This window comes from Leucopleurus acutus, assembly GCF_964270905.1.
Source record: "Leucopleurus acutus genome assembly, chromosome: 17".
Lineage (NCBI taxonomy): Eukaryota > Metazoa > Chordata > Mammalia > Artiodactyla > Delphinidae > Leucopleurus > Leucopleurus acutus.
Genome location: NC_139159.1, coordinates 80,077,024 through 80,097,675, shown reverse-complemented (window position 1 = coordinate 80,097,675; position 20,652 = coordinate 80,077,024). Strand labels below are relative to the sequence as shown.

The window sequence follows — 20,652 nt, the reverse complement described above, 5'->3', positions numbered from 1 at the left end:
ACAGGCTCTGGTTTCTTTGCGTTTATCCACATACAAACACAAGCAGAGGCACACAGACACACTCACCCGTGCCCACTCATACATACACATGAGTGTACACATGTACCCCTCCCCCCCACCCCCCCCACACGTGAGCCTAGACGGGGCGGTCAGCACAGCAAACACCCCTTCCTCCTGCCGCTCACCCTGGAACAGGCAACGTGCAGCTGCTTAGAAAAATAGAGCTGTATTAAAAATCAGTGCCTTTTGAGTGTCTGTCGGCACTTGTGAAATACCTACTCTTATTTTCTGAAGTAGCCAATTTTGCTTGATCCAGTAACAGGCACATAGTGTGTTTTTATTTGCTTGTTTTCAGTAAAGGCTCCTGTTCCTTGCATCAGTCTAACGACCAGGTGTAAGGATAAGTGACCAAAGAGGGGACAGTGATAACTGGTGCTCTTGGAGGGTCCCTGAGGGGGCCAGGCCGGTGGAGACTTCAGCTCCCCTGCAGGGCGGGCCCGGCCTGGGTGTTTCCTGCTGCACCCGCGTCTGCCTTGGGCCCCAGATTCTGCCCTGTGCTCAGGCTGGGCTGCCCACGAGGCACCCGTGGGCCAGAGCAGCCTGTGCTGGCAGGGGGAGTGGAAACCTCAGTTACAGGAGGTCGGGATGCAGGGCTGATCACCTCCAGTGACCTCTGCTCGCCTTGACTGAACCTGCGCGGCACGGGGGCGGCGCTGACCCATGAGCCTGGGGCAGGAGAGCAAAAGGAAGCCTGCCTGCTGTGCAGTCTGTGTTATAAGCCACCCATCAAGTGTAAAAACTGTCCCGGGAAACACGTCCCATCCGCCTAGCGTGGGCCTGGGAGACGGGTGGTTACCTCCCCTTCCAGTGGCATCCAGGACACGGTGGCCCGGGAGGTCACACCCTGGCCCCAGCCCACCCAGCCCCCTTCTCTTCACACGTCCTATTCACTTGGGCTTGACTCATGGGGGCCTCATGGGGGCACGGACACCCCAGGATACGAGGTCAAGCTCTGCCCACAAACCCCACATACGGCCGCCCCTCACAGCCCCTGGGCCCGGGGATTGCATGATCCGCTCTCGGGAGAACAGGTGGGAACCGCTGTACCTCTGGCAGTGGGAGTGGGCTGCTTGGGTGAGGAAGTCCAGAGTGGTTTAGAAGAGCAGCATGGGGTCTGAGTGGGTGTGGCCCCTTGGCCTGTCCTCCCCCCTCTGTTTTCTCTTTGTCTCCTTTTTGTCAGGGAGGCAACAAAATGGGGTTGAAAGAATATGCTTTCTGCAATCCAGCAGGCCTGGGCTGTAAACCCAGCTCTGCTGTCCGCCGGCTGCGTGGTGTGCGCAGGAGGCATCTCCCCCGCGGGCACGCGGCAGAGAGTCCACAGCTATCTGTGGATCCTGAGACCCGAGTTAAGTCTAGGCCCGGTCCCCACGTGCCCACTTCAGAGAGGCCTCAGCCAGAGCGCAGAGAAAGCAGAGCCGCCTTTGGGGGTGCAGCGCAGCGAGCCCCGTGCCCACTCCCACGGTCTCAGCCTCCTCCCGGTCCCGGAGGCAAAAATCTTGGCCTAGAAAGTGAAAATAACCAGTTCAGCACTGTTGCTTTGCGTACTGGAACTTAGAGGTAAGATGGACTGCAGCGACCTTGAGACCAGGCCCCAGACGCCAAAGCTGAAGAGGTGCTGGAGTCACAGGGAGAGCGGCCCAGGCCGGCTGGAGTCCGCCCCTCCCCCTCCTCCTTGCTCTGCATGAACTTGACACCACAGCCCACCTTCAGGGAGGGATGACCAGAAACACCTCACTAGGATCCCTGGCTCAGCAGCTGAGGATTCCAGGGTCAAACAGTCAGCCTCTGCAGCATCTTCCATTGTCACTGGGCGGATGAGCAGGGCCTGGCCAGTGGTGTCCAGCATGATGTCCATGAGACTGTTGTTGGTTGGAGGCCACAAAGGGCCTTGAGCATAAGAAAAAAAAAGGGGAGCCCTGAAACCTGTAGTGAATGTGCAGATCTTTTAAAGTTCTGAGCACTAGAGAATTTTCTTCCTCCCTCCCTCCCTTTCCCTCTCTTTTTTTTTTTCTCTTTTTTCATCTCAACTTCTGAGGCCCAGCAGTTTGTATCATAGGTCAGTGCTTGGATGTTTAGGCTGATGGACCTTGGCTTGAAGTCCTGTGTTTGCCATTTTCATCTCTTTACTTGCTACTTAACTTCTGTGCTTGGCTTCCTCATCTGTAGAATGGATGCACTAGTCCCACCTTCTCCTATGAAAATTAAATATGTTAAAGTATGAAAGTGCTTCCAGCAGCGCCTGACACAGAGCAGGTGCCGGGCACTTGTCCCTGAGGAAGCACCTGGGTGCTCTGACTCTCAGTGTCCTTGTCTGAAACATGGGGACGAGAAAACCCACTTGGTGGCCTTGTTACAGCATTTTACTCGTGGGTCCAGGAACTCTTGATGAAATGCTGTCCGTGAGCTGGAAACTGTGACTGCAGGTCAGGGGCGTCTGGGAGTTCGTGGGATAAACATACCCTCTATCTCAGGGGAGAGCAAAACCACAGGAAAAGCACTGAAACATAAGTGAAGATTCTAGCAGGAAATTTTAGTAGGTGCCCTCTGTGAGACACAACCGGGGGGCTAAGAACAAACCCGAGGGGGTTTGCTGCGGGCCTGGTGGTTTGGGGGCCCTCCGAGGGCGCACCAGGAAAAGGGCCCGCAAAGAGAATTCCAGGCAGAGGAAACTTTATGTAAAGGAGCGGGATTGGTGTTACATAAAGGAACCGAGAAACCAGGGAGCGTGCGCCCTGGAGCAGATCGGGGAGGGACAGGGTGAGACTGTGGGCAGAGGCCAGCTCCTGGATGGAGTCCTGTGTCTGTGGGAAGTGTTGGGAGTTTTATTCTGAGTTGAATGCCAAGCCGTTGAAGACTTTGTTTCATTTTACGTTTTATAGTGAGACATAGGCAACCTTCCGTAAGCGGGGCGTATCTGAAGTGCCCGGCTTGGTGAATGTTGGCACACGGCGTGTACCCTGCTGTCCAGAGCACGGTGCTACCTGTGCATGAGTTCCATTCACCGGAGCTGTTGGGTGGAGGACGGATGCGACGAGGGGCCAGAGGAAGCAGGGGCAGTGGGAGGAGTCCAGGGTGACCTGGGCGCCGCATCCCAGGGCTGCAGGAGTGTGGGGGAGGGGAGGAGGGGGGCTCGGGAGGGGAGGGGCTGGTGCACTATTGAGGTGCCGGTGGCTGCACCCGACCCAGAGCTTGGGGTGAGTCAGGAAGGATGTTGGCAGAAAGGCCCTCGTGGAATCCGCACCCTCAGAATAGTTGATGGGGCGGGGGGAGGGGTGGGGAGTTCATTTGCTGGCTCTTGCCCGTCTCTGCTGGTGAAATTTCATCCCCAGGGCGTTCACTCCTCTGAGTTCTGTGTGGTGGGGAAGCCGGATCCCAGGTCCCGAGAGCCTCGAGAGCCTCGTCTGAGGCGGAAGTGGGTAGCGGAGGTCGGGGACGCTGATGGAGCAGTGGGACGGCAGGAGCAAGCGTGTCCTTGTTTTGAGCTCCTCGTGTTTGCAGTGGCTTCGAGGTCATTACTGAGACCCAGAGAAACAGGGTGGGGTGCAGCTGCGGCCGGTGAGGCTCCGGGTTTACGGAGACTCACTCTCGAGGTCCTGCGCCCTCCAGGTGGGCAGCTGGGGTGCGGCTCGTTAGGTGTGGGCCTCGGGCCCTTGCTGGCCTTGTCCTCTTCCCAGCCCTGCCGCAGAGCAGAGCGGAGGTTAAGGTGACGACGCCTTACACCACAGAACGGATGAGTGCCACCAGGATCAAGATGGAGAGGGAACGTGAGCTGGAGCCGCAGCCCAGCGGCCCGGGCAGGTGGGGTGGGCGGAGCTGAAGAGGCAGGGTGGGCGACCCCCCAAGAACGGGGTCTGAGGGCCGGGGCGGGGTGGGCGGGAGGGCGGCTGGAAGTTAGGGGAACGTGAGTAGAGTTGAACGGAGGGCCCAGCACGCAGTGGTGCTCTCGTGAGGAGCAGGGGCCGATGGGCTGGGCACCCGGCTGAGGTGAACTGGGAGGAGAGGAAGCTCCAGCAGCTTCACGCTCCAGGTGTGGCGTCGGCAGGTGAAGCAGAGCCCGGGCCGCAGGTGGGGATCCACAGCCGTGGAGGGGCACAGAGGCAGGTGACCCCCGTGTGCCCACCCCCAGCCGGCCCCTCTTCCGCAGACCCCCAGAGGAGGCGGCCGTGTGCAGAGGGCGGCCCGGGGTGGGGCTGGGAGTGCGCGTGGGCGGGGCCCCCATCTGGCGCTGGATGTCCCCACCCTTCCTGCAGGCCTCAGCCCCGTCTCCAGTCACAGCTCTGCCTTCACCGCTGGACTTGTCTGGGGGGGGGGCGGGGGGAGCCAGGCCACACCGGCTGCCCCTCGTTGCCATCTGGCCGTGACGTCCCAGCAGCCTCCCCTGGGTCCCCGCAGGAACGCAGCCCATGGCTGTTCCAGGAACCCACCTCCACCAGCCCTCGGGCAGAGGGGCCAGGAGCAAAGGAGCATCAGGCTGGCTAGTTCCACCCCTGTCCAGTGCCCCGGGAACCGGTGAAGAGGTCCCCACCTTGCGGCCTGCTCCCGCAGGCGTTCAGGGGCCTGACGCAGTGGACGGCTGAGCTCGGCCCCGCTGCCTCTGGGGGCTCTGTCCCTGTGGCCTGCCTCGGTCACCGGAGCTCTAATTCTGAGGACACGAGACACGACCCCGAGTCTGGGCACGGTCTGACCCAGGCCACATGCTGATGGAGAGGATGTGGCCGCAAGTAGACAGAATAAATAGCGTCGTATGTTGTTTGCCCATCTCCCGTGAGAAGCACAGACACCACAGGGGCCGGGGATGTGCCTGTGGGGAGACGTGGGGCTCCCTCAGCCAGTCCTGTGCTTTCCTGAGACGGAGGGGAGGGGGGGTCTGTCCTGGTCACACGCAGGTCAGCGCTGCCCCCGGAGCCGGGGCTCCTGAGGCCTCTTCCCGCCGTGGGCTCGCCTTCTCCCCGCGCCTTCCGGGCGGAAGGTCTCAGCTCCTCTCCACGGGCCTTCCGTGCGTTCACGTGATAAGTTCCCACTTTGCCACTCATCTGCTTTGTATTTCTCCATCTACTCCGAGCCCACGCAGGAGGAGGGAGGGTTTGGCTTTGCCTTGTTCCTCCTCCCTGCTCAGCAGCCCGCTCCCTGGGGGCCCTGCGCCATGGGAGAAAGCCTTGGGGGTGCCCCTCCCCGCTCTGGTCCAGCGGAAGCTCCGGGTTCCTGGGAAGGGCGGCAGGCTGGGTTCGGTCCTGGGGTGAGTGGGCAGGAGGAGGACGTGACTGGGTGAGATCACGGCAGCCTTGGGACCAAGTCTGGCGCTGCGTGTGCGTTCTCTTGTCCAGTGCCTGCCAGGACCCTGAAGGGTAGATACTGAGAGTGTGGGTTCAGTTCTAGAATCGAGCAAACAAGCCTCGGAGGGTTGGAAAAGACGGTGCCACGCACAGAAAACACAGGTTCACCCCCACGAGGCCTTTCCTCCTTGGCCGTCCCCACGGCAGCTGCTGTAGCGCAAAGCGGGGTGATGCTGGAGTGGGACGCGCCTGGGCTTGAGCTCTGGGTCCCTGGTTATGAACTCTGTTACTCGGCAGGCCGGTCTCTTAATCCTGTAATCTGAAACGCTCCCTCCTCTGGACCCCCGCGCCTCCTCCCTGCCCCTCCTGGCCCACCCGCGTCCCCTTCTCAGCCTCCTTTGCTGGTCGGGTCTCATGTCCCGACATGCAAAGCTGGAGGCTGGGACCTACCGTGGGACCTCTTCTCTCTTCTGTCTCCATCTCTGAACCATCTCTTCCATTCCCAGCGCTTTAAAGGCTGTGTCTACAAAGGAGCAACTCCCACATCAAAAGCCTGGAGCTTTGTTTCGGAGTCTGAAAGCCAGGCTCACAGATCCGGTTGCTTGCTAGGTGTCTAAGAGACATCTCAAACATGAAGCGTTGGAAACTGGACTTGTGTTTTCTGGTTCCAGATGGGTTCTTCCTGCAGGGTTCCAGATGCTCAGGACAGAACATTCTTTCTTTCTGGGGCACTCCTCACCCATTAGGCCACCAGCCTGCCCACTCTGCTTTCCAGAGAGACCAGGGCCTGAGCACCCCTCCCTGCTTCGCCCCCGCTGCTTGGCTCGAAGCCGCCAGTATCCACTGTGGTAGCCTCACCGGTCCGTCCTCCTCCACCCCTGCCCGCCAGTGTCAGGCCCCCAGGCCGAGGGGCACCTCCTGCCAGGACCCATCACCCCCCACCCCTCCCGGCCCCGCCCCTGCTGCACCTCATCTCTCTGTCTGCCATTCTGGCCATGTGTCCATGCTCCCTGACCCTCGGGCCCTAGCCCGCACCCCTGATGGGTCACCCTCCTCCCGCTCTCACCTTCTCGCCTCTGACTCGTCCCTCAAATCTCAGTGGAGACACCCTTTGATCCCACTGTTTTCATGCCCCCACTGGCCTCAGTACCTTGCAGGGGTTATAATCACAGAGTTCTTGGAGACATCAAGGCCTTACTTGACCAGTTTCCATCTTGTCTGCTGGACGGCAGCTCCCTGAGCTCCGCGGGCCCCTTAGCGTGTGCCCCGGCTCGGCTCAGCGCCAGGTGCGTGGCAGGCAGTCGTCGGACGTGGCGTGAAGGGAAGGAGGTTTGCATTTAGGTGCTTCTCAGACACCAGGTGCCAAAGGTCACTGCTGGGCTGAGCTGGGCCCTGGCACCTGTTCAGGCCGGCCGAGGGCTCTGCCTACCTCCTGCCGCCCCACTGCCCCGGGCTCCTTTTGCCAGTCCTACAGGAGGTCCTCGCAGTCTCTGGTGACACCTACTGGTGCTCTGCCCACGGGACAGTCCCCAGGAGGGAAGCAGGTCCAAGTAGCCCGGGACAATCGAAACCACACCCTCTTCGCAGGAGTCTCACTGCCCCTGGCCTGGATCACAGCCCCCTTGTATCCGGGCAGAGCCACCTCTTCCCTGCCCTGAATTACAGACGCAGCCCGGGGTTAAGAGGCTTCCCCTGACCCCCTCTCCTCTCTCCATGCCCTGGGCTTTGCTGCTGGGCTCGGTCCCCCCCCCCCCGACCTCTGGGCCAGCCGAGCCCCTTCCTCCTCAGGGCTCTGCACTCGCCGGGACCTTCTTCCCTTTGCTCTTCCCTGGCTGCTCGCGCCCTTCTTAGCTCCCGGCCCAGAGCTCACCAAGCCAGGAGGTCTTCCCAGGCCGGCGCACCCCACGCGCATCCTGGCCCCCACGTCACTGACGTGTCCCCAGCAGCACTGATCACTCGTGGCAGCTGGCTCGCTTCTCTGTGTCTGTCTGTGTGTTTCCTCTCTGCCCTCTCCTCTGTCTGGCTAGTCGCTCCCACAGAGTGGGGCCCCCTCGTCTGCGTGTTTACACGTTTGCTCCTTATGGCAGGACGTATGGGTCGGGCACTGTGCAAATATGTGTTGGCTGAGTGAATGAAGGAACGAGCAAGCTCGAATCGGGTGCCAGGCGTCAGGCCGTGAATTCCTCACCCACTGGTCCATTTAGTCTTCAGGATGACCTTGGATGGGGAAAAATCCCACAAACTTTTATGCCTGTTTCTGGGTCTGGAAACAGACACAGAAGGAGAAACTGACGTGGGTGGTGGGTGTCTGCAGACTCCAGACCTTGCCCCTCCCCAGCCTTGGGGAGCACTTCCCCCTCTGGCCCTGTCCCCGCTTCACTGTAGCCCAGCAGGCAGGCGTGTGCTCGGGCGGGAGGGCGCCCGGTAGCCTCTCCTTCTCACTGTTCTCACGCCGTGCGTGCTCTTCCTGAGACAGAGGATGGGTGGCCCTGCTCTCCCAGACCCGGTGATCCTGCTGTCAGCAGGCCCCGGAGGGGAGGGTTCTTTCTACAAGTATTTTGTCTCTTACCACCAGGCTTCCTCTAAAACACTTAGCCTTCATTCCCCCATAGACTGGGCACCCTGACCACACCCTCCCTCCAGCCGAAGGGACCTGGGAGGTGGGCATCGACCACTGAGGGGATCTGGGGCCTCTGGGGAGGCAGCAGGTGCCAATTCACTTTGACCTAGAAGGGAAATGCAGGCCGGGAATCTCCAGAAAGTTCTAGAATAGGAGGTGGAGGTGGAACCTGGACCCTGGGTTGTCCTCTTTGTTCCTCACATGGTCCACACCATGGCCCTGGGATGCAGCTAATAACAATTTTCAGGTGTTTGTTTTTGTTTTTGTGTGTGTGTGTGTGTTTTTTAACAACGGGGAAAGCTCCTTGTTCACCTGTAAAGAATGGATGCGAATATCTGCCCTGTGAGAGCATTGGCTGAGACCCTGTGTGTGACCTCGAGGCAGTGGAGCTATCCGATGACTGGCTGGTTATTATTATACTCATACCCAGGGTGCTTTCTAATGCTCAGATGTGTGTGTAGAATAGTGGTCCAGCACTCGATGTCCAAGCCTCACTACCTGGCTTGATTCCTGCCTCTGCCACTTGCTGGCTGTGTGATGTTGGATAAATTACTTAACCTCTCTGAGCTTTGGCTTCCCCATGCATCAGCATGCCCATATTGCAGGGTTGCTGTGAAATCAGAGCACATAACTGTCTAAAGTAGCTGGTAGGTGGTGCACAGGGTAGGTCCAGCACTCCCCTTTTCTTCCTCACCATTTCGCAAATGGGTAGAGAGAGGCCCCGTACTGCCCTTGCTGAGAGCTGCAGGGAGCTCATGACGTGCGCCAGGATTTTAGTGACTCCAAAGAACGTGCTCGTTGCTGGTTATGGTGTCCCTGTGTCCTTGGCCCCCACTAGTGAACCCTCCCAGCGTCTGCAGGTATTTGCTGGCCGTGGCACAGAGCTCTCTCCCATCTGTCCGGCTGTCTGTCCAGCTGTCTGTCTGTCTGTCTCCATGGTGGCTCCCTTGAAAATGGGGGCCTGTCCCCCTGACCGGTAGCTCTTGGGTCCAGAAGTGCATATTGAGCCCCACAAGACCCCCGCCATCCCCCAGACCTCCTGGGGATGTCTGCACCAGCTGTCCTCCGGGGCTCCAGTTCACCTCTGCAAACAGCCCTCATGGCTGCCTGCCAGTCCCTGGCCATCCCGCTGCCCCCTCCCCTAGAAGCCTCCTGCTGCCTCAGCAAAGAGGGCCCCAGGGCAAGGCTCAGGCCTACGTTTAAAAAAGAATGACACTATATATACACACTAACAAACGTAAGGTAGATAGCTAGTGGGAAGCAGCCGTATGGCACAGGGAGATCAGCTCGGTGCTTTGTGACCGCCTGGAGGGGGTGGGATAGGGAGGGTGGGAGGGAGGGAGACGCAAGAGGGAACAGATATGGGAACATATGTATATGTATAACTGATTCACTTTGTTATGGGGCAGAAACTAACACACCATTGTAAAGCGATTATACCCCAATAAAGATGTTAAAAAAAAAAAAAGAATGACACTGATAACCTGCGAATACTGTACTAGTGAATCATGTTCAGACCTTTAAAACAAATTTGAAAATGCAGAAAGGCAAAAAGGAAATAAAAACCACTTCAAGTTCTGCCCCCCAGAGGTAACCACAGTTAGTTTAAGTGTCATATATGTTCTTCCAGGCCGCTGTGTATGTACGTCAGTTTGTCGTAGCGAGTAGGAGAGTGCTGGAGTCATACTGAGTTTGAATTCTGTTTCCACCACTAACTAGGGGTGTGCTTTGAGCAGGTCATCTGAGCTCTCTTAGACTCAGTTTTCTCATCTGAAAAACGGACATGATAACTACACTGACATGTGTCAAACGGGACGCTGCATACTGGCATCTGTCGGCAGGAACATGCCTTAGCCGTGCCCTCGGGAGCTGTGAGGCTGCAGTGCGTGTGCGCTTAGATTCCTAACTGCTCCCGTTGGGATCTGATTCTTTCTGCTCTTTCTCCTCCGGGTGAGGGAGCTGCCAGGGAGCCAGGCTTGCTCAGCTGGAGAAGATTGGAGAGAGGAGGACGCTCGCGGACTGTCTTGAAACACCTGACCAGCTTTTGGGAAAGACCTGTTCTGGGTTTGGTGCCAGCAGAGGACACACTCTAGGGCAGGGTCTTGCCGTCTGCCCACCCCAGGTTCCCCAGTGCCCTGCCCAGAGCCAGGTGTAAGTGGGCACAAGCAGACGGACCCGATGGGTAGAACTCGGAGAGCACGTGAAACCACTGGGTGCAGAGCGAGGGGGCCCCTTGTACATGTCAGGGGTGTCCAGAGGCAGAGGCGTGCCTCAGGAAGTGGCATGCTGGCTGGCTCTCCCTGCAGGCTTTGGAGACAGACTTGGGTACCTTTGTGCTGTGTGGCCTTGGGCAGGTGACCTTGGAGAGGCTGCATGCTGTAGTGGTCCAGAGCCAGAGGCTGGGGCCAGCACTCTGACTTTGCTGTTTGCCAGCTCTGTGGCCTTGGACATCTTGCTGACTTCTGTGTGCCTTTCTTTCTACATCTGCAAACAGCAGCACCTGTCCCGTAAAGCTGTAGCGGGGGTGGTCAGTCAGCGTGCTGATGGATTCGACATGCCTAGCACAAGGTCTGTGCAGAGCAAGCCCTCTACATCTGTCTCCTGACCACGGGGATAACTCCATCCCCCGGCAGAGCAGAAACTGTCCACATCGTGCACCCAGCGCAGTACCTGGACGTGTGGGCACGCAGTCTTGGAAGCCCTTACAATTCAAATTATTCGTATCGACCCTGGGACCTTGGGGCCTGGCTCTCTAAAGTGGGGGTGTGTGGACGACTTCCTGGCTGGCCTCGGAGCCGCGGAGGAACTGTGCCGTGAGTCTGCGGGGGGTCTGATTCATCTCTCTCCTCCTCCGCCTCTTCCCCTGCCCACTTGGAATGTCATCATCCCATCTGTGGTTAGCTGCGCTCAGCAGCGACTGCCGGGAGGTGATGGATGGGCAGTGACTCCTTCTTCCCTCGGCGCTCTGCTCCTTAGCTGCGCTCAGCAGCGACTGCAGGAGGTGATGGATGGGCAGTGACTCCTTCTTCCCTCGGTGCTCTGCTCCTTAGCTGCGCTCAGCTAGGCCGGGGAACCATCTCCGCTCCTCCATTCTAGACACAGGTAGGCATTTATTCAAACCCAGATACTCCTCCTATCTGGTGAGTTTCTTAACCTCTCTTAGCCTCAGTTCTTAACATCCGTGTAACGGAAACAACGTCTACCTCCTCGAATGGTTGCTGTGGGTGGAATTTCCAGGTGGGTGAACGGCACACAGTAGGCACTCTGTAATCGCCAACACCCTTTTTTTCCAGCTGGAGAGACTCTTGGCTGGGAGCCAGGGGCCAGCATGGCACATCCTCTCTAGACAGGGCCTGGGTGTTCAGCATGAAGCAGAGACCACCTTGTGCAAACCCTCCTCCCCTGATGCTCAAGCACATTCTCCCCTTTGCCCTTTGGTAGACTGAGGGCAACTGGAAGCGTTTCTCCCGGGAAAGTGCAGTGAGTTCATGGTGTGTCCCTCTGGGAGCAGCCGCCCTGATCAACCAAGACTTGGCCTCTGTCAAAGTTTCTGGTGAGAAGGAACTCCTCCTGTGGAAAGCGATCTCGTTGCTCTCCAGAGGTCTAGAATGTTCTGCCTTCCCGGAAGCTGAGGGCATACGAATGGCAGTGGGTGACAGCACATGAACTCCAGGGGAGCAGGGGCTTTGTAATCAGCCGTGTCTGTTTTGTTTTCACACCTTCAAGAAGGAAAATCGGCCAACTAAGCAAGAGCTAATTAAGCACAGGTTTTGATTCCTGAGAACTTACCCTTATCCTTAATTCCAGAACTACTTTTTATGTTGACCCTGAATGATTACCTGTAAATCTGTATTGATTGGATAAGTGAAGGTAATCCAGTTTGTCAGTAGTTTCTTTACCAGGAAAATGAGTTTCTTTTTCTTACGCTTTTCACCTAGGCTTGGGGGTAGCTGGAGTTCCTCTCTCCTCAATTCTAGACAGTCCTGCAGATGTTATGTCCCACGTTTGAAGGAGGAAGAAGGGAAAGTACGCCTGCCGATCCCTTCTACCTATCTGTCCCCTTACATTGGGGAAACCAAAGCTTTTTAAGACACCACGCCTTCTCAACCAAGCACGCTCTGGTATTTATGTCCTTGGCCAGAGCTGGGTCACAGGTCCATCCCTCGCTGGAAGGGCGGCTGGAAAGGTGGGGAACAGAATTACCATAATGGGCTTAGACCAACCAGCCACAGCTTTTCTCCATAGGCGGAAAATGCCACCATTCTGAATAAAAGTGACGCTCTTTTAGCAAGGAAGGAGTGGGGCATGGGTATTAGGGTGGCAACTAGCAGTGTGTGCGACACCTCAGTGGCAGGAGTCCTGGAGCCTGTGCAGTCTTCTCACCTGATTGTCAACATCATGATGCAGCCCACGCCCCAGAGGCGTCAGGCCGCCGCTCAGCCTTTACTGCTTGGCTCAGGCGTCACTGGTCGTTCTGTTCAGCACAGACTCGAGGCCTGTTCTGTGCCTGGAGCCGTGAAGGCAGTGGACATACAGCTGGACCGAGGCTCAGCCGGGTGTCCAGACCCACCGGGGAGGCAGCCACGCCAGTCAGTGCCTTCAGCATGGTGCCGCCGGCTCTAGGACACGGGCGCTGCCGGGGGGCCCTTACCCAGGCTAGGGTGAGTGGCAGCAGGGTTGAGGAGGAGGGGCCTGGGAAGCAGGGGGACACAGGACGTCACAGCAGCGTGGGCGCTTCCTTGAGCGTGCCTGCCCCCAGTCCTCTCAGAGCCCACGAGTGCCCTGAAGATAGGGACGGTGTCTTATCCCACTTATGTGTCCCTGGAGCTAGCTCAGTGCCTGGAATGTGTCTGGAGCTCTGTAAGTATTTTAGTTCGAATAAATGAGTTAACGTGGAAATAAATAGATCATTATCCAAGAGGTGGGCGTATCTTGGCCAAAGGGAGGTAGTCACGGGCTGAGAGGGACTTGGCATGCTAACCTCCCTCCCTGCCTAGAGGTGAGCCTCTGGGGCCCCGTCTTCCCTGGGGAGCCTGGCTGCAGGGGGTATTTTGGGAGCCATTTGTCCTGACCTACTAAGTCAGCTCTAAATTCCCCCTTGAGGCTTTGGAGTGTATGAGGCTGAGTGATGGCCCCAAAAGGGGATTGGCAGGTGGTTTGGGGACTGATTTCCTAAAGCAGTTTGGGCAAGCGCTAACGTCTTTGAAACGTTTCAGTCTTTTCTGTGGTCATGGCTTTCGGACTGCCTTTGACCGTCCCGGGTTGGGAATCAGGGCGTCCCCTTGGGGTATTTGCAGAGATGAGGCTCAGTAGCTTTGCCTGCCCTGAGCTCCAGGTGTCAGCCTCCAGAGGTTTGCTCATAATCAAGGCTAGAACCTTCTGAGTCAACTCATTTTAGATGACGCACGGTCCCAGCCAGTCCCTCTGGCGGCCTGCCAACCTTAAAGCAATTGGCCGTCACCGGCAGCTGCCGCTGTCCTGGGTGGCGCCGTCTAAATACTGCGCACTGCTGGCATCCTCTTGCATATCTGGTTCTAGACAGACAACTCCGTGCTCTTTCCAAAATAACTCCTTCCTTGGGGCTTGTCGGACCTCTGGTGCCTTTGGGATAAACATTAAAAATAGCTCCTCCCAAATCAGGGAGGATCTCATTCTTTCCCCTCAGAGCTGATTGGAAAAGGGGCCTCAAACTGGTCCCGCAGTGAAACATTTGTGAAAACGTATGAAAAGAGATTACTGCACGTGGAATTGATGGGATGACAGAACTGCCTAATAACGTGTGATTATTGTAATAATGTATATAGTAACCAGGTTGCTTCAAGGGCAGGGCAGTATTTGCACTAAGTTGCCTCCGGTGCTACATTTAAGTCCTGTTACGGCTTGATCTTGCTTCGTCCTCCAAGCAGCCCTGCAACAAGTGTGTATTTTGTAAGGTGTCCCACGTCACACGTACTGACGCCGACAGAGAGATTAGGACACCTGCAGTGGACCCAACACTTGGGCCTGGAACCTTAACGTTGACAGTTGGTGCTCTCTCTGGGATTCTTAAAAATTGAAGTATAATTAATTTACAATGTTGTGTTAGTTTCAGGTGTACAGCAGAGTGATTAAGTTACACACACACACACACACACACACACATTCTTTTTCAGATTCTTTTCCATGATAGGTTATTATAAGATATTGAATATAGTTCCCTGTGCTATACAGTAGGTCCTTGTTGTTTATCTATTTTATATATAGTAGTTTGTATCTGCTAATCCCAAACTCCTAATTTATCCCTCCCCTATCCTTTCCCCTTTGAAAGAAACCGTAAGTTTCTTTCTGGGAATTTTAGGGCAACTGGAAGAATCCCTTTTCCTTCCAACTTTTTTTTTTTTAAGTGAGAAATCATGAAGACATTCAGATAAGACATTTATGTAATATCGTATAATAAGGCGTTTATGTAATATCGTATAATGAAGTATTTTTCACTGTGTGACCGACTCCATTGCCTTTGTGTAACTGAGCAGTCTTGCTTCTTCTGGGCTTACGCCTGCTTCTGGAATTGCACCTAGAGCTCCCTGGGGCGGCATAACAGACACCTTGTAGGTGGGCCCCCAGCACGTTTCCTGTTTCATTGACACCCTGCTGGCTTGCGATTTTCATCTATAAGCTCCTGCCTTTATGAATGAAGTTCCCTCCGCCTGTATCGCCTTTTGGTCTTTTGTCCATCTGGCTGAGTCTTACTGTTCCTTTAAGGGAAACCTCAAACATCGCCTTTCCAGGAAAGCTTCCCTGACCTCCCCAGGCTGGGCTAAGTGTTGGATCAGAGTCCTTAGTGCCCTAGCAGCCCAGACCCATTTCTGTCACTTATGACCCCATTGATCGTGTGGATTTCCGTGTCTGACTCCCTCTAATGGATGACTGTGAGCTCCTTGTGGGTGGGGACCATGCCTGTTCTTATCTCATCCCCGTATGAGCACAGTATTGGCAGAGCCGATGCTTAACAAGTACATTTGGGAGTAAATGAAACACTCCGTCAATGTGGCGCTGCCTCTGCGTCTGCCCCATGCTGGACGTCCTGCATGCAGGGGGGTTGGCGCAGGGTCCCAATGACGTCACGTGCCCTGGAGGAACTGTGGGCTGCGTTTGCTCATCGATCTCTGTTTCCTCTTGCTTTTCTCAGACGTGCTCTGCCCCAGCCTTCGTGTAGAAGGAGATCGCTTTAAGCACACCAATGGTGAAACCAAGGAAATCACAGGTAAGAGAGTAAGAGCCACCCTACACGGCTTGCTTTCTGTGCTTTTTGCTGGACTTGACCATGACCCTCCTTGATTCAAGGGTAGCCTTGCTGGTGCTGTCCTCATTCCTGTCCTTCACCGAAGTCCTAATAGGATGGTCTGAACTGTGCAGGTAGCAGCTCCCATCAACGAACCGTCAACAGGGAAGACCGTTCACGTGTTCCCTCTGGGAGCAGGTGGTGATGCTGTAGGGTCGGTAGAGAATGCAGTGGAGTGAGTGACATGGTGAGTGAGTGATTGGCAGCTGGGCAAAGGGTGAATAAATAAATGCATTTGGGAGTGAATCAGAGTCATAAATACATGAGTGAATCAACTGATGAGGGAACACAGAGACACACGACTGCAGAGCCAGCGGCAGAAATAAACTCCACGGAGGCTGTCTCTGAACGCGACCACGACTGGGTAACTGGGTGCATGGGGGACGCTGAGCCGGCCCCCTCGTCCCGATGGTGATGAGCGTCCATTAGCTGCTCCCAGGCGTCCAGCTGAACACTTCAAGTGCATGACCTCAGGGAAGTTTTCCTCCCTGCAGGACACCAGCCCTGCTCCCCTCACCAACGCCAGCCCCGTCAGGAGCCCCGTGTCTCCACCCCAAAGCATCTCGGGTCCATTTCTAACCAGTGCAGTCAGTCTCCCATCCAAGGCAGTGAGCCCCGGGCCATCAGAATGCGGTGTCTTGTAGGTGCTGTAGTGCCCCGCCCCTTCCCCAGGACCCTGCCCGGGTTCGCCTGCCCATGCGGACACGCCAGCATCTGCACCTTGGCGCCTCAGGGTTGTTTCTAGAGCAGCAGAAGGCTGTGCTCCCTGAGTGCACGGCAGGTGAAACGTGCCAGGGGATTAACACTCCTCGGGAGCAACCCAGCCCTCAAGGAGTGAGCGTCGGTAAAGAAACACCCGGCCCCTTGACCCACTTGCCAGCACGTCCCCACAGGGGGCAGCCGGCTTGGTGCTGCTCTCCTCGTCAGCTGCCGTGCCTCCCTCCCTGCTGACCCTTCTCCTCCATCAAGCGTCTCCCGGGTAAACTAGCGCTTCTGGGGGGAGCGCCTGGGCTGTAGTCAGTGCTCAGTGAGGTGCTTACTCTCTCTATCAGGATGTCTTTATGTAACTCCTGAGAGCAAGATGACTTCCATCCTAGTCACTGTGTTAATGCAGCTACCTTGAAGTGAAAATATTTATAGCCGAGTCACCGTCCAAAGGGCAAAACTGCTGGGAGCACGGATGTCCCCACTGATTGCCTCGGTACTACCCAGCGGAGCTCTGGCTCTGGGTAATCTATTCTCCATCCCTCGAGCCTGGCTGGGCCTCTGCCGGCTCTGCCCCCGAGTAACTTCCGCTGAGGTCACCCCGGAAGGCAGATCTTTACCTTGCTGCATCGTCCATGTCGGGCTTCCTGAGCGATGAATCCCTCGTAACGGTATCTCCCCTAAAGAATTCATTATCCAGTGTGTCTGTTCACAGAAGGGAAGTTACGACAGTCATGCCATTAATGACAGAAATAGTAATGATCGATGCTTGCCAGCACTTACCTGCTCACCACGTCCTTGCCTGCCAAGGGGTTTGCACTTATTTTCTCATTTAACCCTTACAATGGAGGAGACCAGCACTACTGTGTCTTTTGTAGCTGGGGAAACAGGTACAGACACATTAAGTAATTTGCCTGAGTTTGTGGCGGAGTCAGGGCTCACATCCAGCCCGTCGGAAGGAAGAGGGGGAGGGAGGGAGGAGACGTAAATGAGCACCATTTCATCTGCCTTATCGTCTGTAACTCAGAAGGAGCTTTCCTCTCGTTCTACGGACTGAAGAGCCCCCAGTATTTTTTTCCACTGAAGAATAACTGATTCTGGCTGGGAAGATTCAGAACGTGTCTGTGTGTACGTGTGTGTGCACGCATGTGTGTGCGTGCACGTCTGTGTGTGCACACGTGTGCTTACGCAAGCTGGGAGCAAATCCTTTCGGCTCTGGCGTGTGAGGATCCCGCTGAGGAGTCTTGTCGCGATTGGATAGAAACGGGACCCTCTGTGCGGAATCCGCTGTGTGGATGTGCCGCCAGTGAAGCCTGGAGCCTCGCCTCCCCTTGGTGGGCTCCGAGGCCCCCAGGAAGTAAATCACAGCGCTGGGTGGGCCTCCATCAGCACGCGGTGCAGATGCCCTGCTTGTGCAGCTCTGAGAGCAGAGAGCCTGCGGGATCTATCGTCTCCTCTAATTATAACCAGACCAGAAAAGAGGCTCCTGCCAGCTGGAGCTGAGACCGGAGTTAGGGAGAGATGGAGCCGCACACTTGCCAACTTAGACGCAGTCGGGTAACCGGAGCAGCTTTTGTAAAAAATGCAGTTCCCCAAAGCCTCACCTCCGGGCGGTTCCTTAAATGACTCCAGCTATTTTTAGGGCTTATCTGGGCTGGAACAGTGAGCACGGGGAACAGAACAGACAAAGCAGGTTGGAGGCCTGGGTCCATCACCCGACTCTCTGAGATTCAGTTTCCCCACTTACACAACAATACATCCGACATGATATCTCTGAGGACCCCTCCCGGCTCTAAAAACGGAATGTTCTGCAAATTCTAGTGACTGAAGGTGTTATACAACATTCCTGGGGGGTCAGCTATTTAAAGCTGAAAGAAAGTGCTGGGCACGGTCCAGCTCTGAGATTGGGCCACAGACATCCTAATGTCTCTCTGCTCCTACCTGAGTTCCGACCTCCAGATAACAGGCGCCATGTCACGAGCATCTCAGATAGTCTCAGCTCACTGCCCCTTCCCTCCCTCCTCCCAGGCCTGTGTTTCCAAGTCTAGTCCTCCCCAGTCTCCCCCAGGCCGGTACATCCCACCGTTGCCGCCTCCTCCATCCCCACTGCCAGAATGGTCTTCGAGCACAGAAACAAGATTGTGTTTCTCCCTTGCTTTAAAGCCCTTCCGCGGCTCCCCACTGCCTGTAGAAAGAAACTCAAACCGCCTCGCGTGGCCGACAGAGCCCAGCCTGATCTGCCCCTGCCTAGCTCACTCCCCTAACCGTGGCTCCTGACATCCCGAAATAGTGGGATTCTCAGAAAGAACCTCAGTGCCTCGGGTCCGGTGACCTTTGCACATCCAGTTACCTTGGATGCCCTTCCCTCCATCTCTGTCTGCCCAGATTTTATTTGTTCTTTAAATTCAGGCCAGGCCTTGCCTCCTCTGGGAAGCCTTCCCTGATTGTTCCTCAGCTGGGCAGGGAAAATGTTCCATGTGCTGTTATACAAGCCCAGCCATTCCCCCTCCTTCTCATTTACCCATCCATGATAGCAACACAGCTTCTCTCCGTGCCTGTTTCTCTGTAGACACTAAACTTTTGGGGGTTGGGGCTGGGATTTTGTCCTGTTGAACATTGGAGCAGCCAACAGGGCATCTAAATGGAGGAGGCCCTTAATGTTTAGTGAATTCCTTTCTTCTCTCCTTCCCTCTTTCCACTGACGATGCCTCAATTAAGAACGACAACCAGAGCTCTTACTTTTTTAGGGATGGAAACATGAATCAGATCAGGTCCCATCCTTCAAATTGCTCACCTTCTCCTGGGGACAGATTAACCGTGTGCACCTCGGCCAGTCCCACGAAAGACCCGGGAGTAACTTCCGTGCCTGGGGGTCCGGCAAAGCTTCGTCCAGCACGGACCTTTGACGGACTCTGGGCGATCGTCACGGTGTCCCTGATACCACCTGGTTCAGCTGAGTCCGTGACTTCGGGAAGGTGCATCCTTGCGGTCTCTACATTAAACAATCGCCGCTTTATCTCGCGGTGCCTCGCATCAGGGTCCATTTACCTCGGGAACATTTTTCATTTTTCTTCCCGGCCTTTATTTATTGCAGGCAATTCATCTTTCTCTCGGAGCCCTTTGCTGCCTCCTAGTTAATTGCTTGTTGTTCAGAGTTTTGTGGTGTTTAAGTCTTTGTTTTTATCCATGGAAGCCAACGAAAGTGGAACTAGAAAGTAGAGCATATGTTTGCTTTTCTAAAGCTATTTTTTATTCTCCCACACATGACTGCTACAAGGAAGCCCAGCTTCAGGTGGCGGTTTCCAGTGACAGGGACGGAGCTGTGAAGTAGAGGAGCGGGCCTCTCTGCCCTTCTGCCTGGCACCGTAGTGGGCGGCATCGGGCCCGTGCCCGCCGGGTTCTGAGCCCGCTCTCTGAGTCAGAGCCGGCACTCAGTGGGCGCCCCCGGGGCCCGCGCATCCCTGTGGGCCTTGGGCAGCCCCGTGCAGTGGGAGTTTGCAGGGGCTGAGTAGTTGCACCGGAGTCGTGGAGCTGCGGAGTCTAAGAGCAGGGAGGGCCCAGGTGTGTCTCACTGCGATGCTCTCCTGTCCCCACTTTCCCTCCTTAAATGAAAGTGGCTGCTTCCCTGGAGCGACAGCCCACCCCGTGTCCAGGCAGTTACCGCTCCAGGGGTTGCTCCCAGGCCGCTGAGAGCCTCTGAGCGCTGACAAACGGGAGAGCCCCCCCGGGACCCACTTGCTCCCGCAGGGGGAGGTGGCAGGGACGCCCGGAGGCCCCGAGGCCCGGAGGCGCGAGCCTGCAAGTCGGGCCCTTACCCTTGCCTCGTTGCTGAAGGAGACGTGAGGATGTGGGCTGTGGCCCGGCCGGCGCTGGGCCTGCTTTCACACCCGGGCAGAGTGGCTCCAAAACCTGCGCCCGCCTCTTCTGCCTTTCCTGGGAACAGAACCTGAGCCTAAACGGGCCCTTCACCGCTCGGTGTCCCTTCCATGGAACCCTGGTGGGCCACTCACCCCATTCCCAGGCACCAGCCCCTCCCACTGTCCTCTGCTTCCCAGCCCTGCGGGTCACTTCCAGGTCCAGGGCCGCAGTGCACGGGCGGCCCTTTGGATCTTCACGAGATCCCTCCTTGTGTGGCCCAGTGCGTTCCACCCGCTGATCCCGCTGGACCCTCCGGGCTCTGTGAGGCCTTAAACCCAGAGCTGTGGGTGATGACGTTGGGGGGTGCCTGCCCCTTGGGGGTCCCCTGCATCTCTGGGGAGGCTAGGTCGTTTGCCTCAGTGGGCACTAAAGAGCACACTGTTCCAAGGTGTGCTGTCTTCATCCCTGAGGGAGCTTCTGGGTACATGTTTTCTATCTTAAGGACCAAATCTCGTTTAACGTTGTGCCATGAATTCTGTTAATTCACTGGTGTGTGAGATGCTGTTTAGAAATGACATGATGGCAACTCTTAGTCATTTTCTGAGAACTAGGCAACCTCAGAGTGGCAGGGGCTGGGGAGGGGCCGGTGCCTAGAGTCCCCCAGGGCCTCAATCTCAGCACAGCCTTGCTGTGCATGGAATCCCTTCCCAGACCATCACAGGCCCTGCCCCGGGCCTGGAACAGCCCCTGCTCAGGTGGCCCGCCCCCTGAGGCCTGCCCGGTCACCCCTGCTCACCTCCCATCAAATCCTGTTT

The 20,652-nt window shown here is 56.4% G+C and overlaps 1 protein-coding gene across 1 annotated transcript in view; it reads left to right on the top strand.

Moving 5' to 3' along the window:
• The window catches only part of COL22A1 (collagen type XXII alpha 1 chain), a gene marked incomplete at its 5' end in the record, with an annotated part of 247,097 nt that overhangs the window by 18,396 nt on the left and 208,049 nt on the right, over positions 1–20,652 (top strand). Inside the window, one exon of the mRNA XM_082858984.1 lies at positions 15,122–15,196. Within this exon, the coding sequence (XP_082715110.1) occupies positions 15,122–15,196 (75 nt within the window). The remainder of the gene's footprint in view (positions 1–15,121; positions 15,197–20,652) is intronic.